Consider the following 23,925-nt stretch of genomic DNA (forward strand, 5'->3'; position numbering starts at 1 on the left):
AATGTAAGTATTAAAGTATTGACACCTTGAATGACCTATCTCATAAACAAAAAGGTTAATAAGAGGAAGAGAACAATAGGGGGCACTGGAGAATGCATGTGTACACATGGCATGGGGAGTGGGGGATGGAGAGAAAGGGGAACCCTGGTATAGAAGAGTGGAGGGAAAGGGAAGACACGGAACCCTTGATGGGGGACAGACTGGGGAATCCTGGCATGTGGCAGAGGACAGAATGAAGAGCACATAGAGCTCCAGGCATGAAAAGGTGAAGTTGCACGGAGTCCCCAAAATAGATGGAGATGGGAGAGTGGCACAAGGGAGCTTGTTGGGTGGAATGGAGGAATGCAAGGAGCCTTTGGAGTTTGCAATAAGCTCGGCCCACACAAGCGACTAAGTGTGCAACATTAATATTAAACATGCCTTTAAGTTTAATAGTCAGCAATACTTATCTGAAATTTTAAAAAATCAGTTTAGCTATTTTTAAACATCTTTTGCTCTTATTGTATTTATTAAAAATATTTAAAGAATAAAACAACTGATTTTGTAGGAATAGATTAAGACCTCAGCTATTATGATCCAAAGCAGGGGTGGGCAAACTTTTTGGCCTCGGGGCCACATCTGGGTGGGGAAATTGTATGCAGGGCCATGAATATAGGGCTGGGGCAGGGGGTTAGGGTGTGAGAGGGAGTGCAGGGTGCGGCAGGGAGCTCAGAGCAGGGGGTTGGGGTGTAGGAGGGGGTGCAGGTGTGCAGCAGTGGGCTCAGAGCAGGCAGTTGGGGTGGAGAAGGGTGTGTGGAGTGCAGTAGGGGGCTGAGGATAGGGAGTTGGGGTGTGGAAGGGGTGTGGCAGGGGGCTCAGGGCAGGGAGTTGGGGTGTGGTGTGCAGGAAGGGGCTAGGGGTTGGGGTGTAGGGGGGTGCAGGGTGCAGGGGGGGCTCAGGGCAGGGGGTTGGGGTGTGGTATGCAGGAAGGGGCTATGGGCAAGGGGTTGGGGTGCAGGGTGCAGGAGGGGGCTCAGGGCAGGCAGCTGGGGTGAAGAATGGGTGCGTCAGGGGGTTCAAGGCAGAGGGTTAGGGGGCTCAGGTCAGGGGGTTGAGGTGCGGGGTGCATGAGGGGTTCAGGGTGCGGGCGCCAGGCTGACGCTGCTTACCTCGAGTGGCTCCTGGATGGCAGCAGCACACAGCGGGGCTAAGGCAGGCTCCCTGCCTGCCCTGGCCCTGTGCTGCTCCCAGAAGTGGCCAGCATGTCCAGCAGTGGCTCCTGGGGGTGGGATGGGGCAGGCGGGTACCACCCCTGAAGCTCCCATTGGCCCGGTTTCCCGTTCCTGGCCAATGGGAGCTGCGGGGGGTGGTGCCTGCAGCCGAAGGCAGCGCATAGAGCTCTCTGCCTCCCACCCCCTCCCCCCGGCTCCCAGGGGCTGCAGGAATGTGGTGCTGGCCGCTTCTGGGAGTGGAGCAGGGCCAGGGCAGGCAGGGATCCTGCCTTGGCCCCGCTGCGCCATGGGGCTGGCAATCCTGTGAGCTGGATTGAAAGCCCTGACGGGCCAGATCTGGCCTGTGGGCTGTAGTTTGCCCTCCTTGGTCCAAAGCAATTACTACTAATTGTATGCAAACAGATACTAAGCAACTGTAGAAATACAACTGAATGGGGAAAAACAGCAAAACAGGACGGCTGTAAATCACCATGTAACCTATCAAATGCAATGTGTCACATTCAAAAGATAAAAGCTAAGATTATGGGCCCCTTAGTATTTTGGCATGTGAAGATTAAATCATAAAGGCTAAATATTCCCCTTTTTATAAAAGCATGCAGAGGGGAAGAAAAAACAGTTACCTACGTCTCGTAACTGTTGTTCTTTGAGATGTGTTGCTCATGTCCATTCCATTCTAGATGTGTGCAAGTCCACGTGCACAATCGTTGGAGATTTTTGCCTTGGCAGTATCTATGGGGTCAGCAGTGGCACCCTCTGGAGTGCTGTGCTCATGCGTTAGTATATTAGGCACTGCTAGCCCTACGCCCTCTCAGTTCCTTCTTGCAGGCAACTCCGACAGAGGGGTAGGAGGGCGGATAATGGAATGGACATAAGCAACACATCTCGAAGAACAACAATTACGAAAGGTAGGTAACCGTTTTGTTTTCTTCAAGTGCTTGCTCATGTCGATTCTATTCTAGATGACTCACAAGCAGTATCTCCAGAGGTGGGCTTGGAGTTCATGATCATTCGGCTTGCAATATTGTTATACTGAAGCCAGCATCATCTCAGGCCTGCTGGGTAAATGTGCAATGAGACATAAACGTGTGGACGGAAGACCAGGAAGTGGCCCTGCAGATATCCTGGATTGGCACCTGCCTTGATTTACGAAACGGCTTGGTCCTTTCTATGTAGAAGGCTAGCACCCTCCTGACGTCCAGAGAGTGCAATCTGTGCTCCTCCTCCGACTTATGAGGTTTTGGAAAGAAGAAAGGTAAATATATGTCCTGGCCCATATGAAACGGTGAAACCACCTTAAGCAGGAAAGCTGGGTGCAGACACAACTGAATTTTGTCCTTGTAGAATGCCGTATAGGATGGCTCAGAGGTAAGAGTAATCTCAGAAACCCTGCGGGCAGATGTTATTGCGACCAGGAACGAAACCTTCCAGGAGCGGGGGAGAAAGGAGCAGGAAGCTAGAGGCTCGAAAGGGGGACCCATGAGCTGCGAATCCACAAGATTCAGGTCACAAGGAGTAACAGGGTCCTGGACTTGGGAGTAAAGTCACTCCAGGCCCTTTAGAAACCTGACTGTTATGTCCTGAGTGAAAACTGACCTGCCCTGGAGTGGAGGATGGAAGGCTGAAATGGCAGCCAAGTGGACCTTAATAGATGAAAGAGACAGACCCCGGAGCTTGAGATGCAGAAGATAATCCAGGATAAACTGCAGCAAGGCCTGCTTGTGCTGAACACCTTGGTCTGAGGTCCAGCATGTAAACCGCTTCCATTTGGAGATGTGGGTCACCCGGTAGAGAGCTTTCTGCTGCCCAACGGGACTTCTTGGACATGGGCCAAACATTCATGTTCCCCCACATTTCAACCCATGCATCAGCCAAGCCATCAGATGTAACACTGCCATGTTTGGATGCAGAAGACTGCCATGGTTTTGGGACAGCAGGTCCTGCCAGAGTGGCAGCTGTAACAGGGCGGCCACCAAGATGTCCAGCAGCATGCAGAACCAGTGCTGGCATGGCTATGCTGGCACTATGAGGATAACCTTTGTCCTGTCCTCTTGATTTTCATGAGGACTCAGTGGATTAATGATACTGGAGGGAAGGCATACATGAGGGCCCCCGACCACAGGAGCAGAAAGGCATCTGACAGGGAACCTCTTTTGATCCCCCAAATCAACATGGCACTTTCTGTTCTGCCTGGACATAAGCAAGTCCACATGAGGAGTCCCCCACCTCTGGAAGATGATGCTGACCATCTCCGGAAAAAGAGATTATGACACTACGCCCCATATTCTTCACAGAGATATTATTGTGATACGGTTATGGAATAACTATGATGTACTTTATGCAACATAGGTCATGTGAGATATCATTGAAAAGGTTATAATTTACTGAATATGATTATCCTATTTGTATGCATGTATCATTTTGGTATCTGAAGTTAGGAATACTGTCTATGCATCTATTACAAACGTGTTTACACCTGTGGAATGTCCACTGGGCAGAATGCAATCAGTCTAAATGGCTGGCTGGGAAGAGCCACTAGGAAGAACAATAGGTCTTAGAAGAAGCTAACCTCCCACCAGGAAGCCTTCCTGGGGAGCCTTCCTGAGGCTACTGCAAATAGCCTCCGAGTCATGGCTGCTGTAACCCTACAGGGACATGTGACCAAGTCACCTGGTACTGGACTCCATCTTGAAATACAACTGTTTTTCCACTGACCGGACATGAGAACCAAGCTTGGAGACAAAGAATTCCCACCATATGCAAAAGCTATTTAAGCCAGGGGAGTGACATCATTATGGTTCTTCACTGACTCCCCATCCAAATCGATTCTTGGAAACACCTGGGGTACAAGGACTGGACTAGGGGAGAAGGGTTGGAGCCAGGCTAGAGGAATGTGATAGCCTGTGAAAGGAATACCTGGGGTTTTTAAGCTACAAGCAAGTGCAGCTGGCCCCTCAAGAATCTTTGCAAACTACCTAAAACAACAATTAGGGTGAGCGTTTGCTACTCATATCCAGTCTCTTTAGTAGATTAAGCTTAGATTGCATTTTTGTTTACTTGCTAGGTAATCTGCTTTGGTCTATTTGCTATGCCTTGTAATCACTTAAAATCTATCTTTTGCAGTTAATAAACTTGTTTTTGTTTTGTCTAAAACCAGTGTGTGGAAATCATAACTTGTGGCTAGATGGTGAAAGTGTGAGACCGGGAGTGTGTCTGTAGCTTGTCACAGCATTACAGGGTAAGTGGGAGCCCAGGCTAGTGGGTCGGCGGGTTCAGTGATACTCCAGTTCCAGGTCCCTGGGGGGAACTTCTCATAGAGACCATTTGTGGGGGGATGAGAAGGTCCTGCTGAGGTGATCTGCTAGCATCGGCCCCAGGGAGGTGTGCAGCTATGAGATGAATGACATGTGAACACAGAAGTCCAATAGCTAGAGAGCTTCTTGGCAAAGGGCTGATGAGTGGGCTCTGCCTTGTTTGTTGATATAGAACAGTGAGGCGGTGATGTGGGGGAGGTTTAGGTTGGATATTAGGAAAAACTTTTTCCCTAGGAGGGTGGTGAAACACTGGAATGCGTTACCTAAGGAGGTGGTAGAATCTCCTTCCTTAGAAGTTTTTAAGGTCAGGCTTGACAAAGCCCTGGCTGGGATGATTTAATTGGGGATTGGTCCTGCTTTGAGCAGGGGGTTGGACTAGATGACCTCTTGAGGTCCCTTCCAACCCTGATATTCTATGATTCTATGTCTGTCAGGATCTGAACCACCCTGCCGTTCAATGAGGCAGGAAAGCCTAGCAGGCCAAGACAATTGTTCTGAGCTCTCTGATGTGTATGTGGAGGGGGCGATCATGACTCGACCAATGTTCTTGCGTACTGAGATCACCCAGATGGGCCCCTCACCCCAAGTCCGAGGCATCAGAGACCAAGGTCACCGACGGAGATGGGGCCGCAAAGGGGACTCCCTCCAACACCGACACAGGATGCAGCCACCATGTGAGGGACAACAGGATGCAGGTCCAGTTCCCTGAGTACGCAGTCTATGTTGTGTCTGTTGGGGATGTAAATCGATGCCAGCCAGGTCTGTAGAGGTCTAAGATGAAGCCAAGCATGCCGGCTGCCATGTAGCCCAGCAACTTGGTGGTGAGAGGGTGGGCTCACATGTAAGAGATTAAGTCTGTCATGGCTCAGAATCAGGCCTTGGGGAGGAAGGCTCTGGCCTGAGTGGAGTCGAGGACTGCCCCAATGAACTCTATTGCGCTGCACCGGAATTAAAGTTGATTTTTCCTCGTTTATTAACAGACCTAGATTATGACAGGTGGAGTGAACTACACTGAGATGACATCGCACCTCATCCCGGGAACAGCCCTTGATGAGCCATTTGTCAAGGTACAGATAAAACTGGACATCCCAACGCCTCAAGTAAGTGGCCATTGGCGCCATGCACTTTGTAAACAGTCTCGGGGCTGATGAGAGACCAAAGGGCAGTGCCGTGAATTGGAAATGGCACTGGCCAAGTGCAAAATGGAAGAACAGCCTGTGTAATTGAAAAATGGAGATATGGAAATAAGCATCCTTCAAGATGATGGTGGCGTACCAATCTCCTGGATCCAGAGAGGGAATTATGGAGGCCAGGGAGACCATGCGGAACTTCAACTTTCTGAGATGCTTATTGAGGCGTCGCTGATCTAGGGTAGGTTGCAGCCCCCCTTTCGCTTTCAGGACTAGGAAATACTAGGAATAGAACCCTTTCCCCCTCATTTCCCAAGGGACCTCTTCTACTGCCCCCAGACATAGGAGTTGCTCATGAGAAGGGTCCCTGAAGAGGGACGGAGGGAGGGGCGGCCAGGAACTGTAGGGTGTAGCCCGAAGATATTATGTCGAGCACCTAACGGTCCAAGGTTACTTGTGAACAAGATCACCGGAAGGGGTGCAGGTGATTAAGGAAAAAATAGGAGGGTGGATCCTGGAATCTGACTGGGGTGCTGTTCTTAAGCGCGCCCTCAGAATGACTGTGTCTGGCCTCTCTGGTGTCTCAAAGGGTCCAGTTGGAGGCAAATGGGAGGACGAGGGGCAGCGTCGCTTAAACCCCTTGTCTCTGTCCTTTTTCCTATAGGTGCCATGTCATGAAGGCCACCAGGATGGAGGAGGAGGAGGAGGAAGAGAAAGAGAAGGTGGAGGTGAAGGAGGCTCGAACTGCTTTCTAGTCTGCTGTGGAGTGTGGAGGCCCAGAAAGCATAGGGTGGGACAGGACTCTTTAAGGCTGTGCAGCCTTGCATCTATGAGCTCAAAGAAGAGCCCTGCTCCCTCAAATGGGAGGTCCTGAATAGCAGACTGCCTCTTCTGGGATAAACCTGAGGAGTGCAGCCAAGAGTTGCACCTCATCACCACTGCAGGGGCCACAACCCTGGCCACCGAGTCTGTAGCATCCCAGACCATCCTGGAGGCCTCTTGCAACTGCTTTATCCTCCTCCACTATTGTGACAAACTCCTGTGTGTGTTCCTATTGCAGGGCCTCCTTGAACTTGCCAAGGGAGCCTCATAGTCTTAAAATTGTACCTGCCCAACAGGGCGTGATGATTAGATACCCAAAATTGCAGGCTGGCCGTCGAATAAATCTTTCTATCAAAAAGATCCAGTCTCTTGGCGTCTTTTTTCTTTGGCGTGCCGCTCGTCTGACCCTGCCTGTCCCTCTCATTAACTGCGGACACAACCAGTGACCCAGCTGGTGGGTGCGTATAGAGGTATTCAAACCCCTTTGTGGGGACATAATACATCTTTTTCGCCTCTTTGGAAGTGGGCGGAGTGGAAGAGGGGGTCTGACATACTGCCTTAGCAATCTTGAGGACCCCTGGGTGGACTGGTAGCGTGATGCGGGCCAGGGTAGTGGAAGAGATGATGTTGAAGAGGCTCCTCCAACTCCTCAATTTCCAGGTTTAGGTTGGCAGCCACCCTTTCAAGGAGAGCCAGGTGCTCTTTAAAATAGTCGGTCAGATTATCAGTCTGGGAAAGGCTGCCACCGTTTTGTCCGGTGAGGAAGACAACGAGGGCATCGCAGAGGGATGGGTGGATTCCCCTTCCCCTTCTGGGGAGGGCTGTCTAGGCATCCTGCTGTGTTGCCCTCGTTTCAGGCTCCGCACTGTGCTTCGAACCTGGTGTCAGTGGTGCCAGGGATGGTTTGTCCGAGGATGCCAGGAAGGAGTGGTGGGAATATGCAACTGGCATCATCGGCATGCCCCAAGGGTTCCAACAAGGCCATTAAGCAGACCATTGGCCCTGCTGCCATGCTGCTGCCACTGATGTTGTGCCAGTTTCCAGGGTTGATGGAGATCCATGCCTTCTTGGCCAGGGGCTGAACTCCAGTTCCAACTTGGACCATTCCCCTTCTGGTGACCAAGATGGGTCTGTGGAAGATTGTGTCTGCCATCTGACTCTTGGCAGAGACCGATGCCTAGAAGCTAGAGATCGGCATCTGTCTGCCGAGCGGTACTGGGGCGGCGGAGACCAGTGCTGCGACAGCGAGTGGTCCCGCGCCAGTGGGGACCGATGCCTGGGAGATCATCTAGGCGATAGAGACCTGCGCCTGGGAAATCTCTGGCAAGAGGTTGGCCAGTACCAAGAGTACAGCGACCAGTGCCTCAATTCTTGTGTTCCATGCCTCGTGGAAGGAGAGCGTGGTACTGGAGACCTGGGTCTTCTGGCCAGAGACAGAGGTTGCAGGACCAGAGTCCTAGGTTGTGGGGACAGGGATATATGCCTACAATCCAGGGATCGACGGTGATCCACCACTCTTTTGGGGGAGGTCCCATGGCTGCCTTGCCCTTGGATTATATTGCAGGGCCTTAGCCACATCCAGCTCTTGGAGCGGAGTCTGCGGTACCGGCAGGCCCATGAGGTCTTTGGCCACCTGGACAGCTTCGGGCATTGAAGGTGCCAGTGGCAGCTGGGGTCCCCTGTCGCTCCCAGGCGTCACAGGCAGATCCCTGGTTGGGCTAGGGTGTCTGACTGTAGTGGTACCCCTATAGCTCCGGGGTGAGTGCGTGGCCTGAACTAGGTCCTTTGCCAAGAGCCCCTGTGCCCTCCTTTGATGGTGCTGGGGAGCCTCTTTTCTTTTGCCCCTTTTTGGGCACTGGCGAGGAAGAACAGTGCCAGGCAGAGCCCGTTGCTGGTGGGGGGCTCTGCACTGATATGAGATGCTAGGAGCGGAGTCTGTTCAGGAGCTTCGATGCCGGGTGAAGTGCAGCCTCCAAAAGGAGGGCCTTCAAGCGGATATCCCACTCCTTTTGGGTTCAGGGACAAAAGTTCTTGCAAATTCTGCACTTGTTCTTTATATGGGATTCCCCCAAGCACGTCACACAGCTGCTGTGGGGATCACTAACAGGCATCGGCCTGTTGCATGACAAACATGCTTTGAAGCCCAGGCATGCTGGGATTCTAAACTAACAACTAACACTTAACTAAATGACTAACTACGTACCTAAGCACTATATACAAAGAAGATAGACAATGGGCTGTTAAGAACTACTAACGTTCTATATAAGATAAGGCACTCCAACCAACCGTCACGGATGGTAAGAAGGAACTGAGAGGGTGTAGGGCCGGCAGCGCCTAATATACTGACGCATGAGCGCAGCACTTCAGAGGGCACCACTGCCAACCCTACAGATACTGCTATGGCAAAAATCTCAGACTGTGCACGTGGACACGCACACACCTAGAATGGAATCGACATGAGCAAGCACTTGAAGAAGAAAATAAAGATGTCATATGTGCTTCTTCACTCTCACCATGTTCTGCAGGACCAGTGGGGAAATGGTGTGGACAGGGGCCAGGCCCAGGTCTCTAATTGGGCTACTTTCATCAGCTTGGTAAGTCAGTCCCCATGTTTCGCCAGTTGTCATTTTGAATGTGCTCCTCTGCTTGTCTCCTCCGCCTGGATGCCATTTAGCAGCCATCTTGTTTGTGATGTTGTCTGTAGCACAGGCCAATTAGAAGGCCTGTGGCACCAAATACAAACATAACTACATCTGTAATGTTTAACCCACCTGCAGATAACCTGATTCCTCAGAAGAGACAGATCTCACCCCCACAAACCTTGGCTATGACTGAGCTGCCGTCTGCCCTGACTACCACAAAGTTACTGCCTCTGGGTCCCCTGTCCCTACTACCTGCTGCTGCATAGCCTCTACATGCTGGTTACTGATACCCAGTCACAGCTTACTGGGTCCCCCTACCCTGGATGCCAACAAATCCCCAAGGGATGTGGGACTCTACTAGCTCTTGTTGGTTTCTAAGTAAAAGAAGTCTGCCTATATGCCTGCAAGAAGGCAGAAAGTAGATGTAAAGAACAGAAGCAGCAGCAATAAAACCCTAGAAGCACAGGAGGAGCAACTGTGTAGGCAGCAACCTGATCCCCACGCAGGGGAAGGTGAGCACGCCAGGCCCAGTGAAGCATCATACCCCCCTCAAGGCAAACTGAGCGTAATGAAGCCTGGAGCCATCCAGGACCCACTGAGGAGAAGTCAAGCTCAGCAAAGCATCTGTGTCAAACGGTTGAAGCTTTTTATCCAGACTTTAGTCTAAGTGGGAAGTGGACCAGGTTGCTTAGATTGATTGTTCACTAGCTTCTTCACCACTCCATAGCTGTGGCCCCTTTTCATGAGAGAATCATGGGTCATACTAAGAGGGGGTGGATGTGGCTTTGTTGTGTTGAAACTATCCGGTATAGGCACTTTCCCCATTTGTGCATCCAACTACGGTATTTCTGCAACATTGCTCCACTACATCCTATTTACCAAGGAGCCCGGAAGATAAGGATCTTAGACTACATCTTGTTGTTTAATGAATCAGTTGTTTCACTGAATCAGTATCGTCTCTAATGGCATGGTAAGTATAGTAATTTGTACATATATTTATGTGGTCATAAGCCTTATCAAACATCTTTAATTTTGTACAATATACAGTTTTTGAGAATACTATTATAGAAACACACAACAACTAAGTCTCTTGGTCAGGCTTTCATTATATCCCACGTTAACTACTGCAGTCTTTTCCTTCTTTGGCCTCCCTAAAACTCTCATTTTCCCCCTCCAGTCCAAACAAAATGCTGCAGTGAAAGTCATCTTCCTGCTAAACATTTTGATCAAGTCTCTCTCTCTGAATCTCTCTACTAGTTCCCCATTTGATATTGCATCAATTGTAAGTGTCTTGTCACCACCTTCAAAGTTCTACATAATTCTGCTGCTTCCTACTTACCTAAGCTTATCTTACTTCACTCCCTACAGCTCTTGTGCTCTGCCAGTGCTCCCACACGGAGTACCCATTGGTTAGAGTCTCAAAAAAAACCCACCTCCATGTCATCTTCCATATATGCAGTATACCTTCCTGAGCTCATCTGTGAGGCTTCTACCATTTCCACATTTTAGTTCCTCTTGAAAACCCACTCCTGCAGTTTTACCTATGGCCAATCTTATATTAATAAAAAGAAAAAAGCATATGATGTTTCCCATTTCCACTCTCCCGTTACTTTGTGCCTGACGGCCCATCCTTAAAACTGCAAGTTCCTTGGTAGAAAGACTATTTTTGCTTCTCTGCCTGTAAACACTGAGCATATAGTGAGCTCTACCATAGACAAATATCAGAATCATAATAGAAAGGAGAAATACCTTAAGCACTCTAGTAACCTCAGGGTTAAAGAATGGAGTTTTAATATACTGAAGAAATAATGTGCATATTCTTTTTCTGAGTCCTTCTAGATTGCATTCTTTCACACCTCGCATCATAAGATCAGCCTCTCTGTCAATTAATTCCACTATTTCATGGGTGAGTTTACACTCGTGTTCCTACACAAACAAAATAAAGTTACAACGGACGTTGCTGATAAATATATATATACATATATAGCTATGTGTGTGTGTTATATATAACACCAACAAAATCAGCATAATATTCTGTGGTGAAATCCCTGCAGGTTTGACAGAGAATTATACAGTAGAAAAATATTCTCTTCTGATGCTATCGACCTTCCTCTACTACTATCTCAAAAACACAGAAAGGGAGATGGATGGTAACAGGTGAATGATGCCGCTTAAATTCAGCCTTCTTTCCTCCAATAAAAATCCTGATTCTACAGCAATTCCAGTTTTCCCAGAATGCAGGATTTGATCTGGATCATTATTATTGTGAAAACAACAAAAACCAAAAACTATAAGCTCCTGCAGTTGATTAACGAGCACTATTTCTAGAGCTGTTCTGACTTTGGACCCAATTCTGATTCCATCAAAGCCAAGGCAAAATCCTCACTTTGGCTTCGATAAGATCAGGATCAGGCTCTTCTATTCTATTTAGGTGCAAGTACCATCACCAAGGTACCTGAGTGCCTTCATGATGTTCAAACAAGGAAATTTTAAAAAAAAATTCCTGTTAATTTTTTCTCCACTAAAAAGGGAGAGGAAATGAAAGTTTGTGAGACAGAAAAATTACAATCCAAACTCAGAGACATTTCATAACCAAATTTCTGAAAAGGTATTTTGAATACTGCAGCATAAAAAAGAATGAAAATAAATGACATTAAATGTATCTCTCCCAGTTTTATCCAATTACTGTAATTATTAAACTTCATATGAAAACTGTATTAAAATTTAACACAAATTTAACATCACAGTGAAGGGTTATAACTTTAAAATTACCTTAAGAAATGAATACTTATCATACAAAGTGATAGTGAAACTTGAATGTATATTAAATTGACCTTTCCTAATTTAACAAATAGCATTGGTTAGCACACCAGGCTTTCGTTCATGCCACCACATCCTCACAACTGTTTGCCAAGAGAAACCTTGCTGATGTGTCCGCACCAATTAAATGACTATGGCTCTAGGTATGGAACGTATAACCAAAAGTTAAACTTAAGGGGAAGACCAAAATGTACCTTCACTGTATGTTTGAGTGTTAACAGCACATCCAGCCTCTCATCTTTTGGGAGGTCTTTCATACTAATGCTGCGGTAGATCTCAAGCAGTTCTCTAGCACGTAGTGTAAACCGTGTATCCATTTCAGTTATTTTTCCATCATATGCTTTCCATCTCTTTGGCTCTGCACACTTGAGAAACAATTTGTATCAATCAGAGTTATTTTAATTTGATCAACAGCCAAAAAAGTACATTGTGTTACAAAAAGTCTTACCATAATAAACAAGGAGTCAGCTTTAATACTTATCTAATACAGAAGGCTCTTTCTACTACCAATATTTCCACAATATATATTGTACCCTAGAGTAAAGTTTCAATATTATATGACTTGTAAAAAAAAAAAAACAGGCCATAATAATTCAGACTTACAACATACTAAAAATAAAGGACATTCTCCCACAGAGAAATGCTCTGTTGGTTTAAAATGAACTGACTGAAAGTGGTACTGGAATACACGCTCAAGATCTGATCCTGCAGTCATTAATCAGGCAAAACTGCCACTAGAGTTAACGGGAGAATTGCCTGTAAGGACTGCAGGCTTAAGTCCTTAAAGCCTATTGTGCTGTGGAATATTTTCTGGGAGACGTTATTTAAGATGAAATATTGTTATGACTGGGTTGTAAAAATGGCCAGTTTACATATATATTGGGTCCAAGCAATCTTCCCTCAGTCAATCAGTCAAGTATTTATAATTCTGATAATGGTAGTTCTTGGCATTTTTCTTTCCATTCATAAATTTGGGGAAGATCAAGCCCTCTAATAGGGGTTGCTATTGCTGAACCTAAAGTTCTCTGTCTCCCAGAACCAAGTGTGTTAGTGCCACTTTCACATTTCAAGAGAATAAGAGTATGGGTATGTCTACACAGCAACGTAAGCCTAGGGATAGTGGGACTTGAGTCAGCTGATCTGTGTCAAGGAACCCTGGGCTTGAGCATCTACATTGCATTTTAACAGTAGGTTAAGAATTTTCTGACCCATGCTGAAACCTAAGGCTCTGCTATCCATGCTGCAGTGCACAGACCTGAGTCAAAGTAACTGTATCCCACACGGCCTAGCACCCTGGCCCCTACCAATGTCACTGTTCTAGCTCTAGGAAGGTGGTGCACTAGGGAAAAACTCCACTGCCCACTCTGCATGTTACAGGAAATTTGAACTGCCTGCCAACACAACCTGCCAAGCAATCCTTGTGTTCTGTGCTCTGCCAGCTACCAGAGCCAGCAACGTGGAGGAGGTGCCTTTTGATGAACTGCTCTTGCTTGTGCTTTTCCTTCTGTGTCAGGAAACTGGCAAAGCATCTGCAAGGTGCTGGTGGACATTTCAGTGGCATTTTCTGTCTCACCAAAGGTACCTGATGGATCTGTAGGAGGAGACAGTCGCAGAGGAGAATCCTGGTACTGTAGACTCACTGGCAGATGCTGCTCAGTATAATTGGCAAAGCTGCTGATACCCCCTATGTAGACTGCTGCTTCTGGTGCAGGGCCACAAGCACAGACAGGTGAGACCACATTGTCATGCAGACCTGGGATGACCAGCAGTGGGACCAGAACTTTCGCATGAAGAAAGCTACATTTCTGTAGCTTTGCGAACAGCTTGCCTCCACCCTCCAAAAGAGACTCACATGAGGTCAGCCTGGCCAGTACAGAAGTAGGTTTCTATAACTGTCTGGAAGCTGGCTAGCCTGCTACAGGTCCATTGCCAACCAGTTTGGGGTTGGAAAGTCGATTATCGATAAAGTGGTGGCAGAGATAACTGAAGCAATCAGGTGTGTGGTTTACCCCAAGGTGGTGGGCATTAAAGATATTCCAGAGGTAATTGCTGGCTTTGAAAGAATGGGGTTTGCTAACTTTGGTAGTGGTATTGATGGGATTCATGTGCCCATAGTTTGCCCTCCTCAAGGAGCACATAAGTACATAAACCACAAAGGGTACTACTCCATTGTTATGCAAGCACTAGTGGACCACAGAGGCAGATTTATGAGTGTCAATGTGGGCTGAACAGGAAAAGTTCACAATGCCAGACTTTTTCATCACTCAGGAATCTACATTCATGGACAGACTGGGATACCAGTGCCACCAAATGACACTGACATAAACAGTGTTACCACTGTTATTTTGGCGGACCCCGTGTACCCTCTTTTGCCTTGGCTTCCGAAACTGTACCCTGATTTCAGAGGCCCTGGTGAAAAAAAGGCTTAATTACACTCTCAGCAAGTGCAGAATGGTTGTTGTATGTGCTTTTGGCACATTAATATCACATTGGAGGTGTTTACCATTGGAGGTATTTACCAAAACCCATTTTGGATGCCAGTGCAATTAATGCTTGTGACAGTCTATACTATTATGGTCACCACTTTTATAAGACTATGATAAATTTTGTACAAAGTATGTCTTGTGAAGTATCATTTGAAAAGTCATAATCGTTTATTGTCCTTGTAAAATGTGCATATCGACATTGTATAGGAAGTTATAATATTCTACATATATCATTGTTAACATGCTCCAAGGGCCAGACAAGCAGGTCCAAACCAGTTTTTCAGAGACAAAGACTAACTGGCACCACAGCCAGGTGTTAAAGAGCAATCATCGGCTTAAGCAGCCATTCTTCAGCACTGGAAAGGTGTAAACAAGAAATTTACATTTAATCTCAGAGACTGTTCAAACCTCAGATAACAAGACACTGTTTGTCTGCACCTCAGTGGGGGGTAATCCTCAAAGAAGAGAGAGGGTATAAGAATGAGAGACAATGGCCTCCACCTCACCTCTCCTCCTCCCATATCTCTGCTCATGACATCAATGATTCTCAAACAACTGAAATAAGGAGGAAGTGGTCCCAGGCTGAAAGGAGATGCAGGCTGTGAAATTTATAACAGTGTATGATGAGACCAAACCTTTGCTTCTAAATTCACTTAGCTTGTTAAGTTAGATATTAGTTTCTGTATTACTCTTATTTTCTTTAGTAACCAACCCTGACTTTTAAGCATTATCACTTGTAATCACTTAAAATCTATCTTTCTGTAGGTATACTTATCTTATTGCTTTATCTTAACCACTGAGTTTGGATTAGACTGTGTGGGAAACTCCATCTGTGATAACAAGGCTGGTGCATATATCATTTTCCTTTGCTGAAATGACGGATTTACCATGAGTTTGCATTGTTCAGGAGGGTACTGTGCAGTACAAGATTCACATTTCTGGTGTCAAGACTGGGGCTAAGAACATGTGGGTGTCACCCTGTATGTAATTCATGAGTGATTGGTCAGAGTGTTTGTGTTTAACTGTGTTTTACATGCTAAAGGCTGTAAGCAGGCCAGTAGTGGATGTTCTGACAGCAAAGCAGTGTAAAAGGCACCCTAGGCTAGATAATTAAGGGCACACAGTTGTTCAACAGTCCAGATTGTACCCTGGGGAATGCCACAATGCTGTCCAAATTACTCTGGCTTGCTGTGCTCTTCACAGCCTTTGTGAAGCCAGAGGTGTGCCATTTCCCCCTGAATGGACCTATGACAGCAAGGGGATGCTGAACTGGTACCCTCAGCCAGAAAAGGTAGCTATCACTGTGGGAGCTGGTTGTTCCTGGGCAGCAGAACTAAGGGATGTGTTGTGTGCTCACATTATGGACTTGCATGGCCCAGTGGAAGAAGGGGAATAGTACTTGTATAAATGTGTTTTTTGGGGGGGAACAATTGGCTCATTGGAGGGGCAGTGTTTGGGAGAGGGGTAGTCCTGATGCCATGCAATACAAATCACAATGACATGAGGAACATGAGGAAAAATGAATTTGTATGTGGTTTGGGGGTTCATCATCACAGTGAAAGTCACGAACTTGTGAGCTTTAATCCCAGCTCTACCACTAACTGCTGTGAAGTGTTGAGCAAATCACTTAGCCTCTCTGTGACTCAGTTTCTCTCTCTGTTAAATAAGGATATTAATACTTTCCTATCTGTAGAACAGGGTTCTACGATTTAATTAGTGTTTAGACAGCATTTTAAATAGGTAAACCAGTAAACACTTCTTACTGCCTACTGCACAGGGGTGCTAGGAGGATAAATTCATGACATTTGTAAGGTGCTCTGATATTATGGCAATGGGGGCCATATAAAATGTGAATAGTGCATATTAGGAACTAAAAACCTGCAAAGCTTTATTTTAAGAAACAGTTTAATTTTCAAGTTATGTAGGCACAAAAAAGCAGAAAAAATTAAAAATAGGACTTTGCAATTGCAAATTTGACCGATTCTTAACTATATCATCACTAGGTATGGAACTATAATTAAATGAGGTACTGTGTAGGGCTATAATTAAATGAAGTACTGCTAACTGGAACTGATAGTCTGGAGCCAAAATTGATTAAGAAATCTGAAAGGAAACAGGACAGACCCTATAATGAAATCCTAAATCTCAGAATTAGAGCTGTTAAACTCTTGCAAAACTGGAAACAAGCAATTTTTACTCTACCATGACAGAAGTTTATTACTTTTGTTTTGTCATGCATACATAGTAAGACAAATCCTTTAAAAATGTTGTAAGGGTTACATTAGCCTGCATCATTAGAGTCCAATGCCAACAAAGTAGTCAGTTCTCTAACTTTACACTAAGACAGTTAAATTCTTCTGATATGATTTTCCAGTGGGTATATGAATTCAATTTTTGGCCACCCCCGCCAATTAAAAACTTGACCTTTGGCTCTCCTAGTTTGAGACTTGTTGTGTCAGGAAGTATTAAAGTGCAAGGTTCTCTTTAGGACATGCTGATTACAGCTAGTTGAGACAAATTTACAAAATGCATCTGATGAAGTGAGCTGTAGCTCACGAAAGCTTATGCTCAAATAAATTTGTTAGTCTCTAAGGTGCCACAAGTACTCCTTTTCTTTTTGAAAAACACTTAAGTGATCTAGCAGTATTATACAGTGCAGAAGGTCTCTAAAATTGGGTCACCAAATCTACAACAGCAGGGTTAGAAAGTATGAAAATCTTGGTATAATCTGTCATTTTGGAATTTCTGATGATATTGTAAAGTGGTACTATAAAAATGAAATGATGCACCTAAATGTAACATACAGCTCCTCTTTGAAGAAATAGTAATGTCATCAGTATGAAAAGCAAGATTGTCAATGCTTGAGAATGAATCTCAAGCTCTCTGATTTCAGGCTTATTTTCACGTACTCACGATTGACGCAAGAAATTTAAAACTTCCTGATTTTTTTTACAGCTCTCTCCTGCCTTTTAGTTTGCTGGCCGCAATGTGGAATTTGCAATAATCCTGTTATCTGAATTGCTTCAGGGAGCAGGACTACTGTAATTGCACTCTGCTGCCAGCATATAAAAGCAAAGCAGAGCATCAGAGGAGAGCAATACAAGAACACAAGCATGAAGAGAGAGAACAGAGAAAAAAAAAGGGAGACAACATAGAATGGGCACAGAAAAGGCAGTTGAGAAACAGTACAAAGCATGAAAACTATGAACACCATGAGCAAGAGTCAGGGCCAGTTCTAGGATTTTTGCAGCCCCAAGCAAAAAAAATTTTGGCCGCCCCTGTTTTTTTGTCTCCCCACCCCAGCCCCCCAACTATGCCCCTTCCCAACCCCTTCCCCAAAACCCCGGCCCTGCCTCCTCCCCTGGGCGTGCCGCATTTCCCCCCCATTGCTTCCTGCAGCTCCCCCGTCCCCCGCAACCCTCTGCCCTAGCTCACCTCCGCTCTGCCTGCTCCCCTGAACACACCGCCGCTCCGCTTCTCCCCCTCCCTCTCAGGCAAGGGAGAGGCAACGCATTCAGGGGAGCAGGTGGAGCGGAGGTGAGCAAGGGTGGGGGGGAGCGTAGGAAGTACCCGGGCGGGGGAGTGGAACCGCTCCCCGCTCCAGCTCACCTCCGCTCCACCACCGCCGCCTCCCCCAGTGTGCTGCCACACGGCTTCTCCTCCCTACCTCCCAGGCTTGCAGCGTGAAACAGCTGTTTCGCACGCTGCAAGTCTGGGAGGGATGGGGGAAGAAATGGAGCGGCGGCAGCGCACTCAGGGGAGCAGGCAGAGGCAGAGTGGAGGCGAGCTGGGGCACATTTCTAGGGGCGGCATGGCCGGCGCCGGAATGCCGCCCCTAGAAATGTGCCGCCCCAAGCACCTGCTTGTTTTGCTGGTGCCTCAAGCTGGCCCTGGCAGCAGCAAATAACAGTAGTCATATAGCTCCTCCCTGAAGCACTCTCATGGCTATATTATGATTTTTATTGCTGTAAGATATTACCCTTTTAAAACACATACACATACAACAAATGAGGAAGTCCAATTTAAAAAGAGAAAGAAAGGATTTGGAAGGGAAGGTAATAAATAGAGGGCCAAGAGAGGTCATTCTAAAAATACATTAAAAGCACCATAACAATTAAAATTTAGAAGCAGGAAGGGATGAAATGAGAAATATTTTGCAGGGGAGCAAGTTTCACACCATGACAGTATTGCAGCAAAAGTGCAATCGCCTGTAGACTTCAAATATGATGGTGTGATCTTCAAATGGCAAGTGGGATGTGACTGCAGTTACATGTCCGTACAAGGTTCAAGTACCAGGCCTATAATGCAGTCAGGCCTAGTCCGAGAGAGGGAGACAAATGTAAAAAAACCCCACATAGCAGTATCATATAAACACTGTAGTTAATGGTGCTACTGAATTGGGAATAAGCAAAAATGATGGAGAAGCCCAAGTGACAGCCCAACAAAGAAGGAATTGATGGGAATTAGTAGGTGGGTCTATAACTCTGCTACATTGATGTATGCTATAGGCTCACCCAATATTGCTCTTTTTCAAGAGTACAAAAATCAGGATACTTGCTAAGTAAAATCATGGAATTGGTATCAAAAGCATGAGTTTTTACCCTTTCAGTCTCCTCTCTGAGCATTAATACTGCTAAAAAATGAGTGATCTATATTACTTCTGCTTTTTAATATTAAGTCTATTTAGTGCTCAGACAGTGGCTCTCTAATGAAATATTACACTGTTTCTTCCCCAGCAGAGTTTACAGCCAACTTGGAACATAGGCTTTCAATCTAAACCCATTATATTCTCCCCCTTGCAGACCCCTCTTTTTTTAAGTGTAAGAAGATTGTTCCCAAATATCATCTTCTGTATTTTAATTTCAACCTGTACACTTAGGAGCTCCATAGTTAACTCAGAAGAGCAAAGAAAAAAGCTGTTCCTTCAGAGTACCCTAATTTGTGGCGGGGAGTGGGGTGCTGAGGTCAGCAAATGCATTTTATTTCCCATTACCTGTTTGTTCCTTTCTTCCTCTTCCCCACAAATGGTTATGTTTCTGGAGCATCTTTATGTGTGATTGAGTTTATGAATAATTTTTTTGTTTTAATTTCTATATTGAGAGTCTGTGGCAAAGTCGTCTTTGGCTTTTGATGTTTTAAATGAAGAATTAGTGAGTTTTCCCCCACTTTTGTTTTATTTTTTGTGGTTTTCCTTTTGTTTGGAATGTTTGGGGGTATGAGTTTTCTTCATCGTTATTTCCCTTGTGATGTATACATCTATCAGACACTGAGCTAATGAGAGAGAGAATTCCTGCCTTTTGTGTTTTTAGTGTTGGGGTAGATGAAAGGTGGTTCCTTGTGGGGAAAATGACGTTGGTGAGAGAGTTAGCAGGTGATTCTCAAGGATGGCAAAAGTTTCCTGGTTTTAGGTTTCTTTAGTAAATAACTTTGACTCACACTGTGAAGAATTCATGTGGCCAGAGTGAAACAGGTAGCATAGGCTCTTCCTGCATGAGTTTTTGAATGGATAATGTTAGATCTGTTTTGAATAACCTCACTTTACTTCTTGATCATTGTGTGGAGTGTTATCCAGACATTGGTGTGGATCACTAAAATCTGGTTGGATGATGATGCAGAGATCCAGTTTGGCATGGCTGGTTCCAGGTGGATATTGAATGCTTCACCAACCTCATGGTGCAGCATAACTGTAGAAATACATGAGATAAACTGGTATCTGCAGTAGGTTATTTGAACATCTCGTCATCTCTTATCTTCTCTTATGTCCATGATGCAAGACAAAAGTTGATGGTTCTGCTGGTGTGTGGGCCACATCATATTTAATAGGGAATTTCATGACCGAGATATCTGATCTTTTGTCAACATTGATATTGGTGTCCTCACAGATATTGTTCAGATCAGCCAAAGCACAGGATTTCCTGGAAGAATAATTCCTTGAGTTTTTTTAAGGTGTGTTTATGCTGTACACTAAGCTTGGGCTTTGATTCAGGTTTGAGCCCCAACTCCTCTTCCATCCATACACAAATCGATCTGACTCGTGCCAGCAAGCATTCAAGTCCTAGGACCCTGCTAGGGGGGTGGGTCAGACCCCCACTTCTGCTATGACTTGCATCCAAGCCCTGTCATTTTGCAGTGTGGACACAGGTCAAGCTACAGACCCAAAGGTCTTCGTAGCGCAATATGGATGTGTTAGCACAACTGTGAGACCCCCGGGTCCAGCAATTGTAAACCCAGCTTTGCAATGCAGTGTGGATGCTCAAACATGGGCTTGGAAACACCGAGTTCCCAAGCCCAGGTACCACAGACCTGGGCTGAGTGTGTGGTGTAGATGTTTCTTTAGGGGGTTGAAGAGAGTGCCCACAGAATGGCTACACTGAAAAATCTCTTGACCCAGGGACCCTGCAGCTTTAGTTTCTGCTCTGGGAGAATGCTTGATATTACCAGCTGGATGCTTCTCCTCCTTTTCACATTTTCTCTCCTTACCACATCCACCCATTAGGTAACCTCTGCTAAGTTTCAAAAGGTCTTCACTTGGCTCAAACATTCTCTCCTGTTCCCATAACAGGGTTGAGGTCATCCCAAAGAATCTCTTCTCCACTCATCCCAAATTGACAGGGTCAGAAAAACATGAAGAGTGTCTGCCAACTTCATGCAGTATTATGGTTGTCACACTACTACCTTAGTACTTCTCAATCCTTCACAGCTGTTTAAGCTTTTCTGATCCATTTGTAGAAAGGAACAGAATATTACTACATCTCTTAGCTAAGAGTAATGAAGATTTCTAAAAGCTTCATGCTGAGCTTTAACATTAACGTACCTTTATGTCATCTCTGTTAGGTACGTATCCCCATTTTATAAATGAGAAAACTGAGGCACAGAACAGTTAAGTTACCTTCCTAAAATCAGACAGGAATAAAATCCAGGGATGAAATCCTGCCCCCACTAAAGTCAGTGAGAGTTTTGACACCGAGTTCAATGAGGCCAAGATGTCACCAAGGTCTCCTGACTTTCTGTCCTGTGCATTGAACCATAAGTAAATCCTTCCTTCCAACTAAGAGGCAGGAATGCCTGGCAGCTGCAGCCTGTGCTGCATTGGGAATCACTGCTATGTCTGGCTCCTGCTTAATAAAATGTTTAGAGCGAAGAGCAGCTAACAAGTCATTCTTCTCCTGAGCCAAAACTCCTAGGTAATCTGTGGTTACAAAGAGTAATTACTTCACATTTGGGGACAATTTATACCTTCAAATCAGCGGCACTGCTATGGGTACCCGCATGGTCCCATAGTAGCCAACATTTTTATGGCTGACTTAGAACAACACTTCCTCAGCTCTTGTCCCCTAATGCCCCTACTCTACTTGCACTACACTGATGACATCTTCATCATCTGGACCCATGGAAAAGAAGCCCTTGAGGAATTCCACCATGATTTCAACAATTTCCATCCCAACATCAACCTCAGCCTGGACCAGTCCACACAAGAGATCCACTTCTTGGACACTATGGTGCTAATAAGCGATGGTCACATAAACACCACCCTATACCGGAAACCTACTAACCGCTATGCCTACCTGCATGCCTCCAGCTTTCATCCAGACCACACCACATGATCCATTGTCTACAGCCAAGCTCTACGAAACAACCGCATTTGCTCCAACCCCTCAGACAGAGACAAACACCTACAAGATCTCTATCAAGCGTTCTTACAACTACAATACCCACCTGTGGAAGTGAAGAAACAGATTGACAGAGCCAGAAGAGTACCCAGAAGTTACCTACTACAGGACAGGCCCAACGAAGAAAATAACAGAACGCCACTAGCCATCACCTTCAGCCCCCAACTAAAACCTCTCCAACGCATCATCAAGGATCTACAACCTATCCTGAAGGACAACCCATCACTCTCACAGATCTTAGGAGACAGGCCAGTCCTTGCTTACAGACAGCCCCCCAACCTGAAGCAAATACTCACCAGCAACCACACACCACACAACAGAACCACTAACCCAGGAACCTGTCCTTGCAACAAAGCCCGTTGCCAACTGTGTCCACATATCTATTCAGGGGACACCATCATAGGGCCTAATCACATCAGCCACAATATCAGAGGCTCATTCACTGCACATCTACCAATGTGATCTATGCCATCATGTGCCAGCAATGCCCCTCTGCCATGTACATTGGTCAAACTGGACAGTCTCTACGTAAAAGAATTAATGGACACAAATCAGACGTCAAGAATTATAACATTCAAAAACCAGTCGGAGAACACTTCAATCTCTTTGGTCACTCGATTACAGACCTAAAAGTGGCAATTCTTCAACAAAAAAACTTCAAAAACAGAATCCCAAAGAGAGACTGCTGAATTGGAATTAATTTGCAAACTGGATACAATTAACTTAGGCTTGAATAAAGACTGGGAGTGGATGGGTCATTACACAAACTAAAACTATTTCCCCATGTTTATTTCCCCCTCCCCCCACCGTTCCTCACATGTTCTTGTCAACTGCTGGAAATGGCCCACCTTGATTATCACTACGAAAGGTCCCCCCCCACACACACTCTCCTGCTGGTAATAGCTCACCTTACCTGATCATTCTCCTTACAGTGTGTGCGGTAACACCCATTGTTTCATGTTCTCTGTGTATATAAATCTCCCCACTGTATTTTCCACTGAATGCATCCGATGAAGTGAGCTGTACCTCACGAAAGCTTATGCTCAAATAAATTTGTTAGTCTCTAAGGTGCCGCAAGTCCTCCTTTTCTTTTTAAAAAGTTATTAGTTACTACAAGAAATCTTACAGATGCTGTGAACAGCTCAGAACCAAGTATCTTATATGAAGGAAATTTGTTTTTTATTTAGTTAACCAACATGATGGAAACTTAAGTGAAGAGAAAAAGGAGACATCTCTATATAATACAATATAATATAAATGCATCCATAGCCATTTCTGAAAAAAAGTGTATAGTTCACTTTGGAGTTTTGAATACCACTATCAACTTTGTTTTTGAGGCATTTATAACTTTGTCATTTTAATTTGCTTGACGCTGAAATTTGCCATTCAGGGCCCCACTCCAAATACATTTTTGTTATTTCCTCCCTTCCCCACCCAACATTTCATTTAAATTGGTTTGGCCAGTTCTTTGTAGGGTTGTCAACTTTCTATTTTCTGAAAACAGGGCACTACAGCACGTCCCCTTTTGACTGGACTTCCCGGCCGAAAACCGGACACCTGGCAACCTTTGTTCTTTGTCTTATGCTTACACACACACACACACACACCCCTACCCAACAAACAAAATGAAATTTTACAGGTACCTAAGGCATGTTTTGACAAAATGCAGTAACTGATTTTTCAAGATACACAGTAGCACATACAGCATATCAGAGGGCAGGATCAAGTGTTTATTCATTAGTTTTGATTAGTGACACTGGGTATTTTGGAGAGAGAAATTAATTGACAGAATTATTTAAGGTTTCAAAAAAAGATCATGCATTTAAAGTAACT

The 23,925-nt window shown here is 45.5% G+C and overlaps 1 protein-coding gene across 1 annotated transcript in view; it reads right to left on the bottom strand.

The window, feature by feature from the left end:
* IQUB (IQ motif and ubiquitin domain containing) overlaps nucleotides 1-23,925 on the bottom strand; it is a 53,497-nt gene that overhangs the window by 9,579 nt on the left and 19,993 nt on the right. The window contains exons 9-10 of the mRNA XM_077841884.1: nucleotides 12,131-12,301; nucleotides 10,866-11,042 (exon numbers count right to left, since the gene is read on the bottom strand). Of these exons, the coding sequence (XP_077698010.1) occupies nucleotides 10,866-11,042; nucleotides 12,131-12,301 (348 nt within the window). The remainder of the gene's footprint in view (nucleotides 1-10,865; nucleotides 11,043-12,130; nucleotides 12,302-23,925) is intronic.

This window comes from Eretmochelys imbricata, chromosome 1 (genome assembly GCF_965152235.1).
Source record: "Eretmochelys imbricata isolate rEreImb1 chromosome 1, rEreImb1.hap1, whole genome shotgun sequence".
NCBI classification, from domain to species: Eukaryota; Metazoa; Chordata; order Testudines; family Cheloniidae; genus Eretmochelys; species Eretmochelys imbricata.